This window comes from Phyllostomus discolor, chromosome 8, assembly GCF_004126475.2.
Source record: "Phyllostomus discolor isolate MPI-MPIP mPhyDis1 chromosome 8, mPhyDis1.pri.v3, whole genome shotgun sequence".
NCBI lineage: Eukaryota > Metazoa > Chordata > Mammalia > Chiroptera > Phyllostomidae > Phyllostomus > Phyllostomus discolor.
In genome coordinates, this window is record NC_040910.2 from 91,766,191 (window position 1) to 91,785,286 (window position 19,096).

At 37.4% G+C, this 19,096-nt stretch overlaps 1 protein-coding gene across 1 annotated transcript in view; it reads left to right on the forward strand.

Annotated features, from left to right (window-relative positions):
• The window catches only part of NSF (N-ethylmaleimide sensitive factor, vesicle fusing ATPase), a 137,705-nt gene that overhangs the window by 75,157 nt on the left and 43,452 nt on the right, over positions 1-19,096 (forward strand). Inside the window, 4 exon segments of the mRNA XM_036033577.1 lie at positions 6,845-7,010; positions 7,824-7,898; positions 8,093-8,280; positions 15,583-15,678. Coding sequence (XP_035889470.1) covers positions 6,845-7,010; positions 7,824-7,898; positions 8,093-8,280; positions 15,583-15,678 — 525 coding nt within the window.

The following is a 19,096-nucleotide window of genomic DNA, read 5'->3' on the forward strand; positions in this document are numbered from 1 at the left end:
TTCTAATAATCGAGTCAGTGTAATATATTTATGCAAAAACAGACCAAGGAAACAAAATAAAACTCAGGAAGAGCTTATTATACGAAGAGTGAAAATATTATACAAATCAGAGGGGAAAGAATAGATGATTCCATGAATACTGAGATCAGTGGTTCTCTGTAAAAAAATAAAATAAAATGCTGTCCTGGCTGGTGTGGCTCAGTGGACTGAGTGCCAGCCTATGAACCAAAGGGTCATTGGTTCATTTCCCAGCCAGGGCACACGCCTGGGTTGTGGGCCAGGTCCCCAGTGGGGGGTACATGAGAGGCAACCACACATAAGATGTTTCTCTCCCTTTCTTCCTCCCTTCCTCTCTCTACAAAAATAAATAAATAAAATATTTTTTAAAAATAAAAAATAAAATTCTATCCCAATTTCACAACATCGATTTGCAAAAACAAAACTTAGAAAATATTATTAAAAGAAAATAGGCAGAAAGCTTTAAGAATTGAGGCTAGGGAAGAATTTCATTTTTAAGATACAGAAATCAGATCCATAAAAGAAAAAATGTTAATTTGGCTACATTAATATGAAGAAAAATCTGTCTGACAGATTACACCAAATACACATATCTCAAACTGGAGAAGATATTTACAATGAATATAATCCTCAAAGAATTGGCATCTTCTATAATAAATTCTCTGTAAAGTTCCTGTATAATAAATAAGGCAACTTGAGATGATGAACACACAATACAATATACAGATGATGTATTATATATTGTACACCTGAAACCTATATAATTTTATTAACCAATGTCACCCCAATAAATTCAATTAAAAGGTAATGGATAAATAAGAAAAAGACAAATACCACAATTTTAAAAAACTGGCAAAAAATATGAACAGGCAATTCTCAGAGGAGAAAAACAACTGAAGATAAGCAAATTAAAAGGTGCTCAGGAAAATGCATAATAAAAGAAATATTATTCCTGGCTAGTGTGGCTTGGAAGTCTACAACCGAAAGGTTGCAGGTTTAATTCCCGGTCAGGGCACGTACCTAGGTTGCAGGTTTGATCCCCAGTTCGAGTACTGATCCCTGGTCCTGGCCCACATGGGAGGTAACCAGTTGATGCTTCTCTCTTGCATCAGTGTTTCTCTCCCTTCCTCTCTCTCTCTCAAAGCAATGAAAACAAAAATGTCCTCAGGTGAGGATTAAAAAAAGAGACATTATTTTACACACAGCCTGGTGGAATTTGCAAGGACTACTGCACCAAAAGTTTGTGAGGTTGTAGAGAAACAGGGACTGATATATTACTAGTCATAGTAAAATCTAGAGTGCACCAAGTGGGTAATATCATGCAGATTAATTTGACAACATCTTACAAAAATGAAGATGCATAAGCCCCATGACCCTATTTCAAGACAGCCATCTCAGAAACACTCTTGAACTTGTGCACAAAAGGACATGTATCAAGATGTTGATTGCTGCCCTACTTGTAATGGGAGAGAAAGCAGAAACATAACCTAGCATCTAATATTTTCTCTTAAATCTAGTAAGATTTACTAAATCTAATTTACTATAGTTCCTCCTTTTTCTGATTTTTGTTGATAGTAAAAATAAATTTTAAATACTGTCTTTATAGCAACCCTTTAATGTTTCAAGTCTGCTTGTTGAGCACTGAATTATTTCCATTTTACACTAGAGAGTTTTTTCCCTTGTTTCTCTGTGTCCCATTAAGTTCTTAGTCAAGTTCAGGTCTCCTGCCGTTTCTGCCCCTTTGGTTCTAACAGGCACGGATCCTGGTGGATGGTGCAAGTTAAGTAACTGATCTAAACTCTTCAGACAGTCCGGGAACCAATTCAGTTATACAGTTGATCCCTAGTTCTACTATATTTCTGCTTCAAATGTCTTTTTAACACTCAGTATACTAAGAAAAATAGTCACTACCATTTACTATCTGGATTGAAAGAACTTTTTAAAAATTAAAGTTACTTTACAAATAGTTTACAAATGCAAGATTAAAGAGAAGTGGAAGTCTATTAAAATATTTTTTAATTTTTTATTTTAATTTGTATCTATTACTTTCTATTTTTTAAGATTTTTAATTTATTTTTAGACAGGGAAGGGAGGGAGAAAGAAAGGAAGAGAAACATCAATGTGTGGTTACCTCTTGTGCGCCCCCATCACATGCTCCATAATTGCAAAACATTTCTGTTTTTAGATTTGTATACACCTTTTAGAATGGTCAGTCCAGTTTTTTTATGTGTATGTCATCTCTTTCTTCTGGTCATCTCTCCTAGTGCCTGCCTTCAGCATTTGTCTACTTAGAAACCATAACAAGGAAATTTTGATGCACAACTGAAATAAAAGGTGGCAAAATAATACCATGTGTCCTTTTAGAAAAAGGAGATGGCCTAGTTTCTTGTCACAATAAAGCACACTGGAGACTTCTTGTGAATACATAACTGGATGAAAATGTCATATTTTCTTCTTTTTGGTCTTAGAAATATATTCTTCACTCATTCTTCAGTTTGAGAAAACTTATGTAGAATACCATCATCTGAAGGCACATTCCTTTTAGTGATCAGTTTCACCATCTTCATTAGAGTCTCAGGTGCTGCTGTCTCACTCTGCATTTAACCTCAGATCCATGTAATTGTGAAATACCTTTCTCTATCGATTTTCTTTGTCTTGTTTTTGCCATTATGGCCAGGGAATTTAAAACATCTGCATTCTCAACTGTGTTCAGCTAAAACTAAAATCAGACAACAAGGCTGGTGGGTGGTGTTTCCACCAAAGATGATGTGGTACTTTGGACAGCACTAAGAAAACAGGGATGATGTCATAGTGATATTTATTTCACTATTGCATCGTTCTCAACAGTTTCATCGCTTCTCTTCTCCTCAGTCTTTTTTTAGCATAGTTGAGAATTGATGAATACTGATGACATAATTTCTAGGGTGTTGAAATAACATAATATAGCTTAAGGTTTATAAAAAGACCCAGTGGATCTGTATGGTAATTGTCAGATAAAATGAGTATTATTTTTACTTTATTTTAATATATTTTTCTTTTTGGTCTGTGGTAGACTTGTAGGAAAAAAAAGTCATGCCCTGACTGGTGTGGCTCAGTGGATTGGGTGCTGACCTGTGAAAGGAAAGGTTGTCAGTTCGATTCCCAGTCAGGGCACATGCAGAGTTGCAGGTCATGTCCCCAGTTGGGGGTGTGCGAGAGGCAACTGATGTTTCCCTCACACACTGATGTTTCTCTCCCTCCCTTCCACTCTCTGAAAATAAGTAAGTAAAATCTAAAGGAAAAAAGTCATAAGATATTAATCATTATAAATAAACTTGCAGACAGTTTAAATATGACACTATTAATAATAAAGCTGAATTGGAAAGAATTTCTAGGTAGGTGTTAATCGTAGCCAGATTTTTCAGTTATACCTTTCCCAATTCTTACATCCAGAAAATGCTTGGTGTACTCAGCTAATGACCCCATGGAGGGTGTATGTGTGTTACATAATGAAGAAAAGCATCACCTCTGTGATTCTGGCCCGTCCAGGCTGACAGAGACGAGCACTTGCATATAGGTCAGACTGGTTAAATATAGAACAGGGGTTTTCGAAGGCTGTTGCCAGGAGCTCAGCTCTGTTTCTATGGGGGCAGACTTCTCAGATGGTAAGGACAGAGCTAGAAGCCAGCGGATTGAAGAGGATTGCATTGTGGAAATTTAAACTCTTTGGTAAGGGGTTTATTGATGATTCAGCTATATTAATCTGTGAACATTAATTCTGACATTACCTGATTCCTAACTTATTGCAGTGAGAACCTGGCTTTATTTAAGTAGCACACCTGTAAAAATTGATGTTATTCTGCTGACCAAGTTGGGGGAAGGGACCTGATGACAGGTCACAAGATTAGTAAGGCTCTGAAAAGGTCAGAATTGTACTGAATTATGTTTGGGACAGATCGCTTCTGTGATCATTTAGTCAAACACAGTGTTCCTATTGTCTCTGGCTTCCCTTCCACATAGGTGATTTTTGAGGTTGGCCTGAGAAGGAAGTCACGATTCCAGCGGCAACATAAGGCACATAGACAGCAACGTGCTTTTTTCATCTCATGCTCTATTGGCAGACAACCTTGAATAAAAATGTTTATAAAAATAATGTAGAGTCCCACAATTTTTTAGTCACATGCAGGTGTCTGCTTGTTTTGAACCGAAGACCCTACTGTGTAGAAATGTTACCCTACTATGTAGAAGTGTTTGGCAAAGCTAAGGTTGTAATTCCAGTTCCTCATTCTGTCTTGAATAGTTTTTAGTGTTGAATTTTTTTTAATGGCAAGCTATCATTTATCATCAGAAATCTGTTCAATAACCATGATGATATTGAGAAATTAATTTTTTCAGATTTGAATTTAGTTTTTAAAACACTTGTGGAAGGACAACAATTTTGTAGGTAATGTTCAGGAAAAAAATGATAATACCTAGTTAAATTTTGGAAACCTTAATGAGCACATGACTATCAATTACCTTGCATAGTGGTGCCTTGAAGAATGAATAATATTCCACATATGAATAATAGAATATATTATAAGATATTTTTCTATGTTTCTGTTCATTATTATGACGTAAAATTGACTTCTTCTGGTGTACAGTTTTATGAATTTTAGCAGGTGTTAGAGTTTTATGTAACCATTGCTAAAATCTAGATTCAGAACATTTGCATCTCCCCCCCAAACCCCCTCATGCTGTCTGTGGTCAGTCCCCCTTTGCCTGCAGTCTCTGGTAACTGCTGATCTCTTCTCCATCCTGTGGGTTTTTCTTTTTGAGAATGCCATAACCTTTTAAGACTTACCTCCTTCACTTGGTATAGTTCCTTTGAGACTCATCCAAGTTGTTGCATGTATCAAACATTCCTTTTTACTGTTGAGTAGTATTCCTTCATACAAATGTACTGTAGTTTGTTGATCCATTCTCCCATGAAAGGGTATTTGGGTTGTTTCCAGTTTGGGGCACTTAGGAGTAGAGTTGCTGTAAACTAAGGAGTGGAATTGCTGGATCAAACAGTGTTTTATCTGGTTTTGATTAAAAAAACAGACAACTCTGTATATTTGTATTTGTTTTAGACCCAGTCTAATTTTCTTCAGGTCATTTTTGGAACTGTTTCTCTTCCTACTTCTGAGACAACATTTATCTATCACCTTATGTTTTCTTGGTCCCCCTTTTCCTCAGGTTGCCTTGTTTGTAGGCATCTAACAAGTTGTCTTCAGGAAGTTCATTGCAGCAGCGTACATAATACTGAAAACTTAGACATTGTTAAATATCTGTACTAAGGAATTAATGTGGAATAGGAGAGTTAAACTATAAAACCAGTCATACAATGAAATATGGAACCATTAAAAATCACACTGTGTAGTTGTGTTTACAGGCATGGGAAAGAGCTTAAGGTAATGTCTAGACTGAAGAAAAGCAGGGTACAAATTATTTACATAGCGTCAAATTAATAATCTTAGTTATTCCTAGCTCGTTGAATTTTAGGCAATTGTGATTTCTTTACTGTTTTGGTATTCCAAATTTTTATAATATCATCTGTTTTGCAGTTAGAAACAAAAATAACCATTTAAAATTGTTTTCAAAGAATAGTTAACATTCAAGAGAATACTAGATACATTGAGTTCCCAATATTGTAATTAAAATACATTTAAAATATAGAAATAAATTTGCAGAATGTTAATAGCAGATATCTTTAGGTGATATAGTATAATTTATTTTTAACTTAGCTGTACAACTTTTGGTCAGCTAACTTCTAATACTTTTATAATAAGTTTTTAAAAAATCTATGTAAAAAAAAGATTCTATCCTTGCCAGAGGTTTAATGAATACCAACCATATCTAATCCTTAATCTCATTAGGCCCATCTTATATTATCCATAGGTTGTCATATTTATTTAGGTTATGTTTGTTTATAGCTGTTATGTTAAGTCCTAATGTTTTTGTTTTAAATTTTTTTTCTTGGTTTCTAATAAGAGACTTAATTATTTAAATATAAATTGTTATAGCATCCATTTAACTTAACCTAATCAATCATTGGCATTTAAAAATATTTGCCTCTATTAGAGTTTTTAAATATATAAACTAATTTATTTTGACAGTGACTCTATATATAATAAACTAAAACAGAAATAAATCACTATGCAGATAAACAGCACCCCCCTGATGATGTTCTTTTTATAAACTGTCTCTGTTCTCACTTGACTGTTAGGAGAAAATAATCTGTTTTCTTGTGATATAAGTGAATATGAATCATGCTCAATTCCTGTCCCCACTTCCCCAGTCCCTAGTGGACCTCTGGGTGGAGCTACCATTTAAGTACAAAAGCTGACAAACACATGAACGTTAACCCCACTGTTTCTGGGACAATCCCCTCACCCCTCACCAAAAGTCAGGGAAAATGGGAGTGAGTTGCCATTCACTAACTTAAGAATAGCATCTAATAAGTATAAGAATTCTTTCAACATAAGAAAAGAGTGTAAAGGAACAGTTAATTGTATGTTGGACTGTTTACTTTCATCATGTATCATATGATTTTTTTTTTGTTTTATGGCTATTGAATAAGAGGTTCTGGGATGCGTTTGCAGTTCGCAGAATTCCAAGAATGCGGTTCCAATACCTTGGAGAGGGCAGCAAACATGACTAGACTTCTATATTTATTAGTCAACATGAAATGAAGTTCATCTACAGGAAGCTTTGCTTTGCTTTTGTGACTAGTTCGTTTAATAATACATTCGAAGTATTTGAATTATATGACCTTTAATATAATAGAATCAGAACTCTTCAATATAATTTCTTTCCTTGCTAGCTCGGTGCTAACAGTGGTTTGCACATCATCATCTTTGATGAAATCGATGCCATCTGCAAGCAGAGAGGGAGCATGGCTGGTAGCACGGGGGTCCATGACACTGTCGTCAACCAGCTGCTGTCCAAAATTGATGGCGTGGAGCAGCTGAACAACATCTTAGTCATTGGTATGTTTGCTCTAAAAAAAAAAGTACTGTGATTTCAAAAACATTAGATACATAGGTTCGGAATTAAGATCTGTGTAGGTTGTAATTATACTACTTTGCCAGTGTTTCCAAATTAGGATCAAGTGATATAGAAGAATTTGACTATTTTAATGTGTAGCCTTAATAGGACAAATGAAAGATGGGTTTCAGTGACTCATGGGTTTAGGCATGCAGCTCGCCGGAGAGTGCGGTGTGATGCAGTGGTTTTCAGATTGGGTCCTGCAGGCCTCCAGGGGTCCTCAGAGGGGCTCCAGGGGTCCTCAGAGGGGCTCCAGGGTCTGTGAGGGCCAGGGAGAGAGCTGCAGATCATGCATCCTATTATAACTTCATCTTTTAACTGTTAATGTGCTGAGGTTCTTCTTAAGATGACATTGGGGGGGAGGGCGTCTACTATTTATAAAGGTTGAAAACCATTAGCATACAAAAAGGGAAGGGACTTCAGGGTCAGACAGATGAGGTTCACGTGGCCCCTCTCCCACTTTGACCCTCTCTGAACTGTACTGTTCCTTTTTCAGTATTTGAAGATTTCATTGTATTTATATTCCTTTGACTTGTACAGTAGTGGAATGTTAAAGCAAAGTCTCCAGGTATTTTCATTAGAGCAGATCAAGAACAAATGATATTTTTGTTAGAGAATAATTTGGTTTTCTGTTTGACTTTTATAAAGTGCCCTCTTAGCTAAGATAAATTACTGTTCTTACATCTACTTAAGGGACATTTTATCTTGTTTTTGAACTGCGATCATTTGTATGTTATTTTAACACCTGTGCTCAGGAATGACCAACAGGCCGGATCTGATAGATGAGGCCCTCCTCCGACCTGGAAGACTGGAAGTGAAAATGGAAATAGGTGAGAAGACCTGTCACTGATGGCCTGGGGGTGGGGGGCATATTTAGAGTTCATTAACAGGAGCAAAGTCACATAACCCACTAGCTTGATGTTTGTTAGAAGAGTTATATATCATGAGAAGCAGATGTTTACATGCTTGAATAGCTCTAAGAAAATGCTAGGAATAAAGTAATCTCTATTTTCCATTTTATCAGGCTTACCAGATGAGAAAGGTCGACTGCAGATCCTTCACATCCACACAGCAAGGATGAGAGGGCACCAGCTACTCTCTGCTGACGTGGACATTAAAGAGCTGGCCGTGGAGACCAAGAACTTCAGCGGTGCTGAGCTGGAGGGCCTGGTGCGAGCGGCACAGTCCACTGCCATGAACAGACACATAAAGGTCGGTCCGGTCAACCAACAGAGTAGGAGCCTGCAGGCCCGCACATACTCCCCGCACATACACCTGCCAGTGTTCTCCCTCTTTCCTTTCAAGTGCGCCAAGGGCTAGGCTGATGCCGACTTTTGATAGAATAGATTCACGGTAAAAGGAATAGGAGTTGACTACCGACTGCTGGATCTTCAGAGCAACAGGAAAAGTCACGGTGGCATCTGTCACACGGTGACCACTGACCCATCTGCCTGAGGTTTACCTCCATCTGATACATGTGAAGATGAAGATTTTGAAGAACTTTTTAAATCTTTGTGCTATGTTGAATTGTAACATATTGTAGGAAGTTGGATTTTTTTCCTACATTCTAGAATTACAGGGGCTGCTTCATTCAGTAAATAGATGGCATAATTGCTGTTTTTGAGGTATTAAGCTGGAAACATGAAGACAGTAAACCAGGGCCTCTCCCCTCAGGGAATTCAGAGTCGGAGAAATGGACATGTTTGCCAATTAGGACAATCATATATTGATACTCTGGTAGAAATTTGAGCATACTTTTATTTTGATAAAGTTTGAACAAGTACATTTGATCCTTTAGCATCCCTTCTCTTCAGGTTTTAGTTATCACCTCTAGATACATGGCTTCCAGATTTATGTCTTATCTCTTGAAAGTATGTCACACACTTTCAATTTATACTAAATAACTCTACCTGGGTTTTTTTATCAGGTTTCATTTAATGTTTCAAAAACAAATTTGCTGTCTGTTTTTAAAAAAGATTTATTTATTTATTTTTAGAGAGAGAAAGTGAGGGAGAAAGAGCAGGAGGGAAACATCGATGTGTGAGAGACACATCGATCAATCAGTTGCCTCTCACATGCCCCTAAATGGGGACCTGGCCCACAACCCAGGCATGTGCCCTGACTGGGAATCAAACCAGTGACCTTTCAGTGCACAAGCCGGCACGCAATCCGCTGAGCCACAGCAGCCAGGGCAACTTGTTTTTTTTTTTTAACCTACTTTTCTTTTTGGTCCTCTTTTGCTGATATCTCAATTTCCCAGGCTTAAAACTTCAGGGTTTTATTTTTGATTCCTGTCACTGTGCTGTGTCCAACATCAAGTCATTTGCCAAATTTTGTCAGTTCCATCTTGGCAGTATCTTTCAGTTCCCATTGTCACTGTCTACTTTCCCTTTGATGAATCTTCTTATTTCGTATCATTCTGCTCTTCAGAGACTCTCAGTGAGTTACCTTTGTCTCCAGAACAAAGTACAGACTTCTTAGCCTTTGTCTTTAAGGTCCTCTAGACCTCAGGTCCTAAGCTCGCTTGCCTTTCCAGATGTGTTCCCAGTTATTCCCCATACATCTCCATCAAACTGAAATACTCACTGATCATCAGACTTTAATTTACTACTATTTTTACTATTCTACTTTCTACTGTTTTTTTCTTCACTGAGAGTCTTTACCCTCTCTGTTTACTTCTCTTTTCAATACCTGGTCCATATGCCACCACTTTCTTAACCTTTTCTGATTCTCTCTTTCAAGAATGATGTATTATCTTCCTGAAATAGTAGTGTATCATTTATGGTACCTTTGGTTCAAAACAGATCTATTCGGCACCTACTATATGCCAGACACTATGCTAGGGGTTAATACTACAACTGCAAAGAAGTAAATCTACTACCGTTGAGCAGCTCACAGTCTGTCCTGCTCATAGAAAGTCCATGGCAGTGAGGAAGTGAAAGGTGTCAGCTGTGGTCAGTTGATGGGGAGAGAAGAACCTTCACAGAGGAGGTCCTGTGTGGATGTGTCCCTTGGTGGGGTAGGGCATTTTAGGTAGATGGAACAATATATGCAAGGGAACAGAGACGCAAAATAGCATGATGTGTTAAGGTAATTCAGCATTGCTTCAGCGTAAAAGGGAGGGAGGGGAGGTAGAGATTGCGAGGAGACTAAAGTCAGAGGCTAAAGCAGGGGATGGAGCACAAAGCCTTTTATACTGTGCTAAGAAGTATGGACTTTTTTCTGTGAGTACTGCTAAGCCATTGAAGAGTTTTAAGAATAGAAGTGACATAGTGTTAAAACAGAAGATCACTCTGGAAGCTGTGTCGAGTGGAGTGTTTAGGGGAGTGGAGTTGGCGACACAGACAAGAGAGGAGAACTTTTATAACAGTTCTTGCAGGAACTAATGAAAGCCTGAGCAATTAGATTGAGTATATTCTCATTATTTGGGTACATTCTAGCAATGATTCCAAACCAAATGGGGTTGGCAAACTGGCCCATGGGCCATGTTTGGCCAGCCACCAGTTTTTATAAATAAAGTTTTTTTGAACACAACCACACCCATTCACTTACATAGTGTCTGTGGCTGCTTCCATACTGTAGTGGCAGAGATGAGTATTTGCAACGGAGACAGCCTGGCCCGCAAAGCCTAAAACACGTACTGCCTGGCTCTTTACAGAAAACGCTTGTCAGCTTCCAGCCCATATCCTATTCCTCTCTGAAGTTCCCACAGTATCACAAATAGGTTTAAATACTGAAAACATTGTAGGTATTTAGCAAATATTTTTAAAGTTAGTAAACTTATATGTGTATTCTGAATCAAACTCTATCTATAAGCCATAATTTCCCTACATAATAGCAATGACTTTGTTCTAGCTCAGGAATGCCATACTTGAGAAAGTAACTTTAGACAGATAAGAAAAACCTCTTTTAAAATACTGGAGACCCAGGACAAGGAGAATACTAGTACTACTACCTTTTTTTAAAAAAAATGCCAAAGGTCTGGATAGTGGGGGAATACTATATTGGGTCCTTTCTGTATAAAGCAAATTTTTCCTTCCTTTCTTTTTCTTTTTTCTTTTCTTTTCTCTCCTTGCCATTAGAAAAGTCTTGGTAAGAAGTGGTGGTGACTTTAAGAAAAATTTTGTAAATGATGTGAAAATTGTTCCCCACCTTACTGATCCTTCACCTCAGACCAAATCAGTGCTTCTTGATAAAGTCCACAGTAACTAGATTGTTAGTTATCAGATTTTTCATATGCATTAGCCTCCAGATTTTTCTTTTATTTAGTTATTTGCCATTTGAACCACAACAATCTTATCCCAAAACGTCTCTAAGCCATCGTCCCACTAAGAAACATGCTTTATTTAAGCATGTATTAGTTGTACACACGAAGCAGTGAGATGTGGTGGAAAGATCACATATTCCATAGTCCTGAGGCGTGGTTTAGCATTACACTTGTTTCCCTTTTTTGTTTCTGCTCCATCAAAGGGCGATAACTACCTGTTTCTGGACTTCTGTGGAAATGAAATCAAATACTGTATGTGGAAGTGCCTTAACCAGGGGTGTCCAACCTGCGGCCCGCAGGCCACGTGCGGCTCAGGATGGCTATAAATTCAGCTCAACACAAAATCGCAAATTTCCTTAAAACATTATGAGATTTTATTGTGATTATGTGTCACGATGAATTTAATGTGTGGCCCAAGACAACAACTCTTCTTCCAGTGTGGCCCGGAGACACTAAAATTTTGAACAGCCCTATAAGTCGTTCTTTACATTTTTGTCATTGGAGGATTTGAGAGGATACCATACATCCTTTTCAATGTCTGAGTTTCTTTGTTTTGTTGACTGTTTTTCTAAGTGTGAAACTAACATGTTAGTTACCAGTATATGGAATATATTACTGTTCAGATTTGCAGGTAAGAAGTGGTGCAAATAGTGGACATTATTTCCCTCACTCTTTCCATGTGATGGAATTATCTTTAATTTAAACATCAGGTGATGCATATTGACCTGTGGTCATCACCTTTTTGTACTAAAGAGCTTTTAATTTTTTTTATAGTATCTACAATACCTAATACAAGGGACTGTTAGGTGCTTCAGAGAAGGAAAGGATATGTAAGACACTAACTCCACCCCACAAGAAATAGTATACTAACATTTCTTTCTTTTTCTGCATTTTAAAAAATCTGTATTGTCAAAAGTTCTTTAAACAGTTTCCCTAGTAAGACTCCTCCTCGGCTGAGCAAAAGACATACAGCTTTAGTCATCTTTACTAGTAGTGACGGATGAACAAGTAATTTGAAACTTGTGATTTAAAGTTGGTGTAGAACTTATACACAACATTCAACTATTTGTCATGATGTTCTTTGTATTATAAAAAGCCGTTACTAGTGTGTTTCGCTTCCTTTTCAAGCGATTTAGGCTTAAACAAAGTCAGGTGGCCTGAACTAAACAGGTCCTCCCTGTTAAACGGTTCTGTCCAGCGTTCTAAAACAAGCAGCAAATCCAATCATGAACACCTGGTGGTCACGTCATTTACACTTGCACCCATGTATGTGATCAAGTATAATTCATGTGACACTTGGTGGTTTTATCTTGAAAGGAATTTCTGCTCCAGGTAGAGAAGATTCATAACCTAAATTTCTTCTGCTGTAATCTGTCGTGAGGAAACGGATCGAGAACACACACGCGCATGCACTCGCGCGCGTGCACACACACACACACACACACACTCTTCACAACTGAATCAAAGCTCCGATTTATGTTTGCAGAACTTTAATAAAATTATTTATTTTCTGTAGAATTTTGATTGATTGAGGTCATTCTACCCTTAATTTAACAGGAATGATAAGAACTTTCAAAGGTCAGATTTAAAAGGTTATGAAATTTAAGGGTGACCACTTGATATTTGCTAGTGTTGAAATACAAGTTTATTAGTTTCTGCAGGTATAAGCTGAAAGATGTTGCCTCTTCTGTATTGATTAGCTGTTATAAATTAAATGCAGGGGAAAATTGCACTAATTCAGACAAATGAAAAAAGGTTTTCTAAGTGAGTAAAAATTCAGAATTGCGGAATTTTAAAAAAAGAAGGTTTTACTAATTTGATAAAATAATTTTAAAAATAGCTAAGAGAAAGCCTTAGAAAACTTCATGGTCAGGCATAATTTACAGTGGTCGTCCTGTTGATTGTTTATAATTAGATAACTTCTACAATTCTTGAAGTATGTAAAAACAGCTTGTTCTAAAGTAACTCTAATCCTTCCATCTTAATTCATTTTTAATTCATTGGGTGAGTCCTTTCTTAGTAGTAAAAAGACAAGTTGCACACCAATTTCAGTCCTGAAATCTATCATATTTTTTGGCAAACGTTGAAAGGCAAATAAGATTTTTCCCTCCATATCACTATATGTTTATGTCATTTCAGTTTCACTGTAAGAGGAAATCAAAAATACAAAACATCATCATAGTAAAAACTTGGGACTGTTTAAAATGAGTCTTGTAGCTTCATTGGGATTTTAATGTCAGAACTGGCTTCTTCGTTTTTACCTTAAACTTTACACCTTGTAGAATTCATTTATTTCTTTTTTTGTTTTTTAAAGATTTTATTTATTTACCTTCTGAGAGAGGGGAACAAAGGGAGAAAGAGAGAGAAAGAAATGTCATTGTGGGAGAGATACATGAATCAGTTGCCTCTTGTTCACCCCCAACTAGGGACCCGACCTGCAACCCAGGCATGTGCCCTGACTGGGAACTGAACCGGCGACCTCTTTGTTCACAGGCTAGCACTCAATCCACTGAGCCACACCAGCCAGGGCTAGAATTCTTTTAGACGTCAAAAAGTCTTACTCAGCAAGAATTTCAAGACGTGCAATAGCCGTCTATTTAGTCAGGGGCAGTGACCTCCTTTCCCTTAGATTGTCAAATTAAACAATGATAGCAGCCAACACAATAGCCATCTGGTGTGAATGACTCAAAATTGTACCTATTTTTTCTGTCAGATCGGCAAAAATATATTTTGGTGTGCTACAGAATTTTAGTAATTTGTTTATGTATGCCATGAGATGAAAAAAGTCGAAAATTGCTGCTTTAGTGGCTAGAACTGTACATAGTACTGTTATAAAAAAGCTTGCCTGTATCTTCCTATGTACATGGAAATTACTTTTAGGGTAGAGAGACACATGTATTTTGAAAATGTGGTACTCTGTCTTCTAGTTTCTCATGTTGCTAGGTTCTTTCACAGGTAACCTGTTTTTGTCTCTCAAAAAGGTTCTAGGACTTTCTCTTCACCTCTGGTGCTCCAATACTTCACAGCACAGTCTAGACAGATGCGGGTTTCTTTTCCTTTACCCTGATCAGCATTCATGGAACCCTGTAAACTGAAAAGACACAGCTTTCTTCAGCTGTAGAAAGTTTTCTTCTCTTCCATCTTTGTCCTCTTCTCTCCCTCTCAGAGTTAAAAATTCTGGATTTATCTTCTAGGCTTCTTCACCTGCTTCTCTAACTTTCTGTCATTTCCTGGGATTTGGGGCAGGAAGGGAGATAAATAAATTTATCCTGATTCAGTTTCCTGACAGTTCTTTTTATCTCATAAAAATGACTTTAAAAAAAAAGTCTGTCATTTTATTTGTCTCAGCAGTCTGTTCCTAAAGGAACATGACTCATATTTTATAATAATCAATGGAAAATTGATGTTGCTTAACATACTTTTGTTTTATAATCAGATATTTTTTAAAGATAATTTTTTGTATAACCATAGTACCATTTTAAATATTAGACAGGCTTGCCCTGTGCAATTGGGAGTGAGCCCAGTCGCATTAAAAAATGTGCTGGTATCTCAATCACTCATCAGGCCCAGGCAGCTCCAAGTGCTGATAAAGGCCTGGGTGCTTCTCCAGATGTCTGCTCTAGGTGTCAGCTCCAGGTGCAGGAAGCGGAATATTTGGAGCTGGCACGTAGACTCTCAGGCACAAAGTATGAGTGCAAATGAAAGCTGTAGGGCCTTGGTCTCCTAAAAAAATGTTTACAGGCCTGGTTGAGCATCAGGCACTTTATAAAAATATAAATGCCTGAACCCTCTTAACTCAGAATCCTGAAGGGGGTGGGACTGGGTATCTGCATTTCTAATGACTCTAGAGGCTATGCTGATACAAGGATGGCAGCCACTGTTCTTAAAGACTCTGTGTGTGTGTTTTTTCCTCTCCATGCCCCATTCACAAAGAAATGGCTATCCAGAGTTCTTCAGTACAGATGCATCATAATGACTTAACTGGTACCCACTTGGTGGACATTTGATTTGCTTCTAGTCTTCTTCTATTATAAACCACTATAGTAATATAACTTTGTACACATTTGTGAATATATTTATGGGATAAATTCCTAGAAGTGGAATTGTTCAGGCAAAGGTATATGTGTTTATGAACTTGAGAGAGATGTGAAAATATGCTTTTAAAAATCTTCAGGTGTTACATTCTTAGGCCGAAAAATGTTCTTAAACCTTAGAAGTCCTTACATTTTGTTTTTATTTCTAACTAGGCCAGCACTAAAGTCGAAGTAGACATGGAAAAAGCAGAGAGCCTGCAGGTGACAAGGGGAGACTTCCTTGCTTCCTTGGAGAACGATATCAAACCAGTGAGTATGAATGTTGAGTGATGCATAAGCCAAAAAAAAATTTTTTTTTTTTTTCAGAAGAAAAATAGCTGCCATTTTACCCAGTATTGTAGAAGGTTATAGCATACGTACTTTTTAAATTCAGAAAATCTCAGAATTAGGAGGGTCTAGTACCAGAAACATTCGAACAGTAACCCTGATGGCTGGTGATTGGCTGATGATGGCTGGTGACACTGATTCACCTCAGGGTCTCTCGAGGCAGGGAGTTCGCCATCTTACGCACAGACCATCCCGTTTCGAGTCTCTCTGATTATGAGTTACTTTATATTGAGCTAGAGTTAGTTTTCTCATGGGTTCTTAAGCAACTGGAAGCTACTGAAACAAAAATTCTTCCTAATTCATCCATCCTCCATATGTTAGTTATATATCTTGTAAAAATTATATGTCATATTTAAAATTAACTCATTCTTCTGTCTCTACCTTTCTGCAACCTCCTTCAAGGCATGCCTTTTTCTTGCCTAATACTTTTAGGTCCTTTAACTGCTATAGTTTCTAAGGTCTCTTAACTGTTCTAAGTTCCCTTTTTTAAAAAAAGGTATCATTTTTTTTAAATGCACTCAAAACTCAACCATCATAGTTGGAGCTTTAGAATACAGTATGTCATCAACTCACTTTTCTATAAAATAACCACTAATGTTTGGTTACTCTTCCTTGAGTAGCCATTGTTTGGAGTTTTATATCAGCACAACAACAAAGTACAGGTAGGCCTCTTAAAAGGTGTGTGTGTTTGGTTTTCTTCTCCAAATGGACCTTAAAAGCAGAAAATTGAATTAGTCTTAGCCTTCAGTTTATGACACGCTAGTGTCATCGGTCTACAATCATGGTGTGTAGAGTAAAGTGCAGCACATGCAATTTGGGGGGCTTGCTATTTTATTACATATTTTATTAGCAAGAATCATCCATGTGGTTTTCTGTAGCTATCCACCACTTATTTTCATTGCTGGATAGCATTCCACTGTGTGGCTACCACAATTTCTCCTGTAAGTGGGCATTTGGGACATTACCGTTTCTTCATACTACAAGCAAGTGCTGCTATAAGCATTCTTGAATGAGTTTCTCTTAGATATATGTTTAGCAATAAAATTGCTGGTTTCCTGGATATATGAATGTCTGTCTTCAAACTGAAAAATTTCAAACTTTCCCCAGTGGTTGAGTCAATAAGCACTTCCCCCAGTAATGTAAGACAGATCCTGTTACTGTGCATCCTCTACCGCACTTGGTGTTGTCAGACTTAGTTTTTGCCATTCGGTTGGATGTAAAATGGGATTTCATTGTGGTCTTGATTTGCATTTCGTGGATTACTCATAAAGGTAAGTAAGCATTTCTTCATATGTTCATTGGGCATATGAGTGTCTTTCATGAAATGCTGTTCATGTATTTGCCTATTTTTCTGTTGTATTGTGTATTCATTATTTTTATTTAATCTAAATAAGTTTTTAGAAATTCTTCACAATAACTATTTGTTGCAAGTGTCCCCTTTAAAGACAAAAATCAATTCGTTTTAGTTCTGTCTACTTTTTTATTACTATTATGAATTTTAACTATAAAATCACTTTCAAAAGTTACTGAGCAATGGAAATGGTTAATCTTTTGCTGTTGTCATTTGTAATACTTACCAGAAATATTAGAGCCAGCCTAACTGATCTATTCCAAGATTTTTTTAATGACAAATAATTTGGATACAAGAAAGGGGAAACTAAGATAACAAAGTTAAGTAAGTAGTAAGTTTCTTTTATTTATTCCAAGAGTCTGGAGGATAAAACAAAAATGAACTGACAGGATAAGTAAGAAGACTGTGTAACCTGGGAGGGTCCCTGGTTCCTGGTTCAGGAATCTGAAGGCTGCTGCTGTGAGACTGAGAATGTGTCCTTGGAATAATTAAAGACGAAAGTCAGCCTGTCTATGTATTTCCTACAGCAGTGTTTATTAGGCTCTTCCTTTATAACTTTTTACAGGGCCACTGAATGCAACAGATCCAGACCAGGGAATGAGGACCTTCCTTTGTACTCAGCCATCAAATGACTAGTGTGTGTGCAGGGACCAAAGAGACGTCTGAGAAATGATTTGGTGGCAAAGTAATAGAGTAATGAGATCATTGTATACTGTTTAGAGACAGTATTACAAAGAATGATTTTCTATGAAGTATGAGTGCTGAAGAAGCATTAAAATTATGCCATATGTCGGGCAGTAAAATAATTAACTTTTAAAAAATATGTTTATTGATTTGAGAAAGAGAGAGAGAGAAAAGGAGGGAGGAAGAGAGAGAAGCATGAGGGTAATGGAGGAACACAGACCGGCTGCTTCCCATGTGTGCCCTGACCAGGGATCAAACCCCCTACCTAGGTATCTGCCCTGACCAGGAATTGAACCGCAACCTTTTGTTGCATGAAACGACACTCCAAGTAACTGGCCCACCTGGCCAGGAAGAAAAATTAACTGTTTGAAGGATGTAATAACTTTAAAATTTGAAATTCTCAAGACATGTAGCCTTTACATTACACTGAGTGATGTTATATTTTCCTACTCATTTCTTTTCCCGTTAACCTTATGAGAATTCAATTAAGTAAATAATTACTAAGTTACTGACTACTTTTGGCAGCTGATTTGGTGGGAGTTCCAATTTGAGATTAGGAGTTGAAAATGAAGAGGGATGTGATTTAAACTCCAAAGTGTAGTGAGCACAATTAAAACTTTTCATATAGCCCTGACGGGTTTGGTTGCACATCATCCCGCACAGTGAAAGGTCACCAGCTTGATTCCAAGGTCAAGGCACATGCCAGGGTTGCTGTTTCCGTCTCGGGTCTAGGCACGTACGAGGCAACCGATTGATGTTTGTCTCTCACGTCAATGTTTCTCTCCCTTTCTTTCTCTCTCCCCTCCTCTCTCAGTAAAGTAAAAAATAATTATTACATATAGTAATTGCTTTTATTTTCTTCTCCTAACCCTTCAGTCTTTTGTTACAACTGCTCCTTTCTACCTCACTTGAAATCTTATACTCACACACATATACTTACCTTGGTTCCATTTAACTTCTGTCCCCTACCACCACGCTGATGCGCACAGGCCCTCCTTATTACCATTTCACGCTCCCATTTCAGTCCATGACACCTGCAGTGATGGTTAGGGTAGTGTCTTTGTCTGCCTCGCCAACTGCTTCTAATTTCTAAGTCCATAATCATTTTTTTCTTTTTCCGTTCTTAACAGAAGGCAACAACCCATGTATTCCTTATAGAAATAAGCACATTAGAATGTATCCTTTCTTGTGCATTATGACAGTTTGGGCTCTGGTAGAATCTGAGCCTAGAATCTATTGTGTTATTCCATTAAGTCACACAAAGCAGCTTCCCCCCTCCCAACTGGGTAACAAGTTAAATGCAAA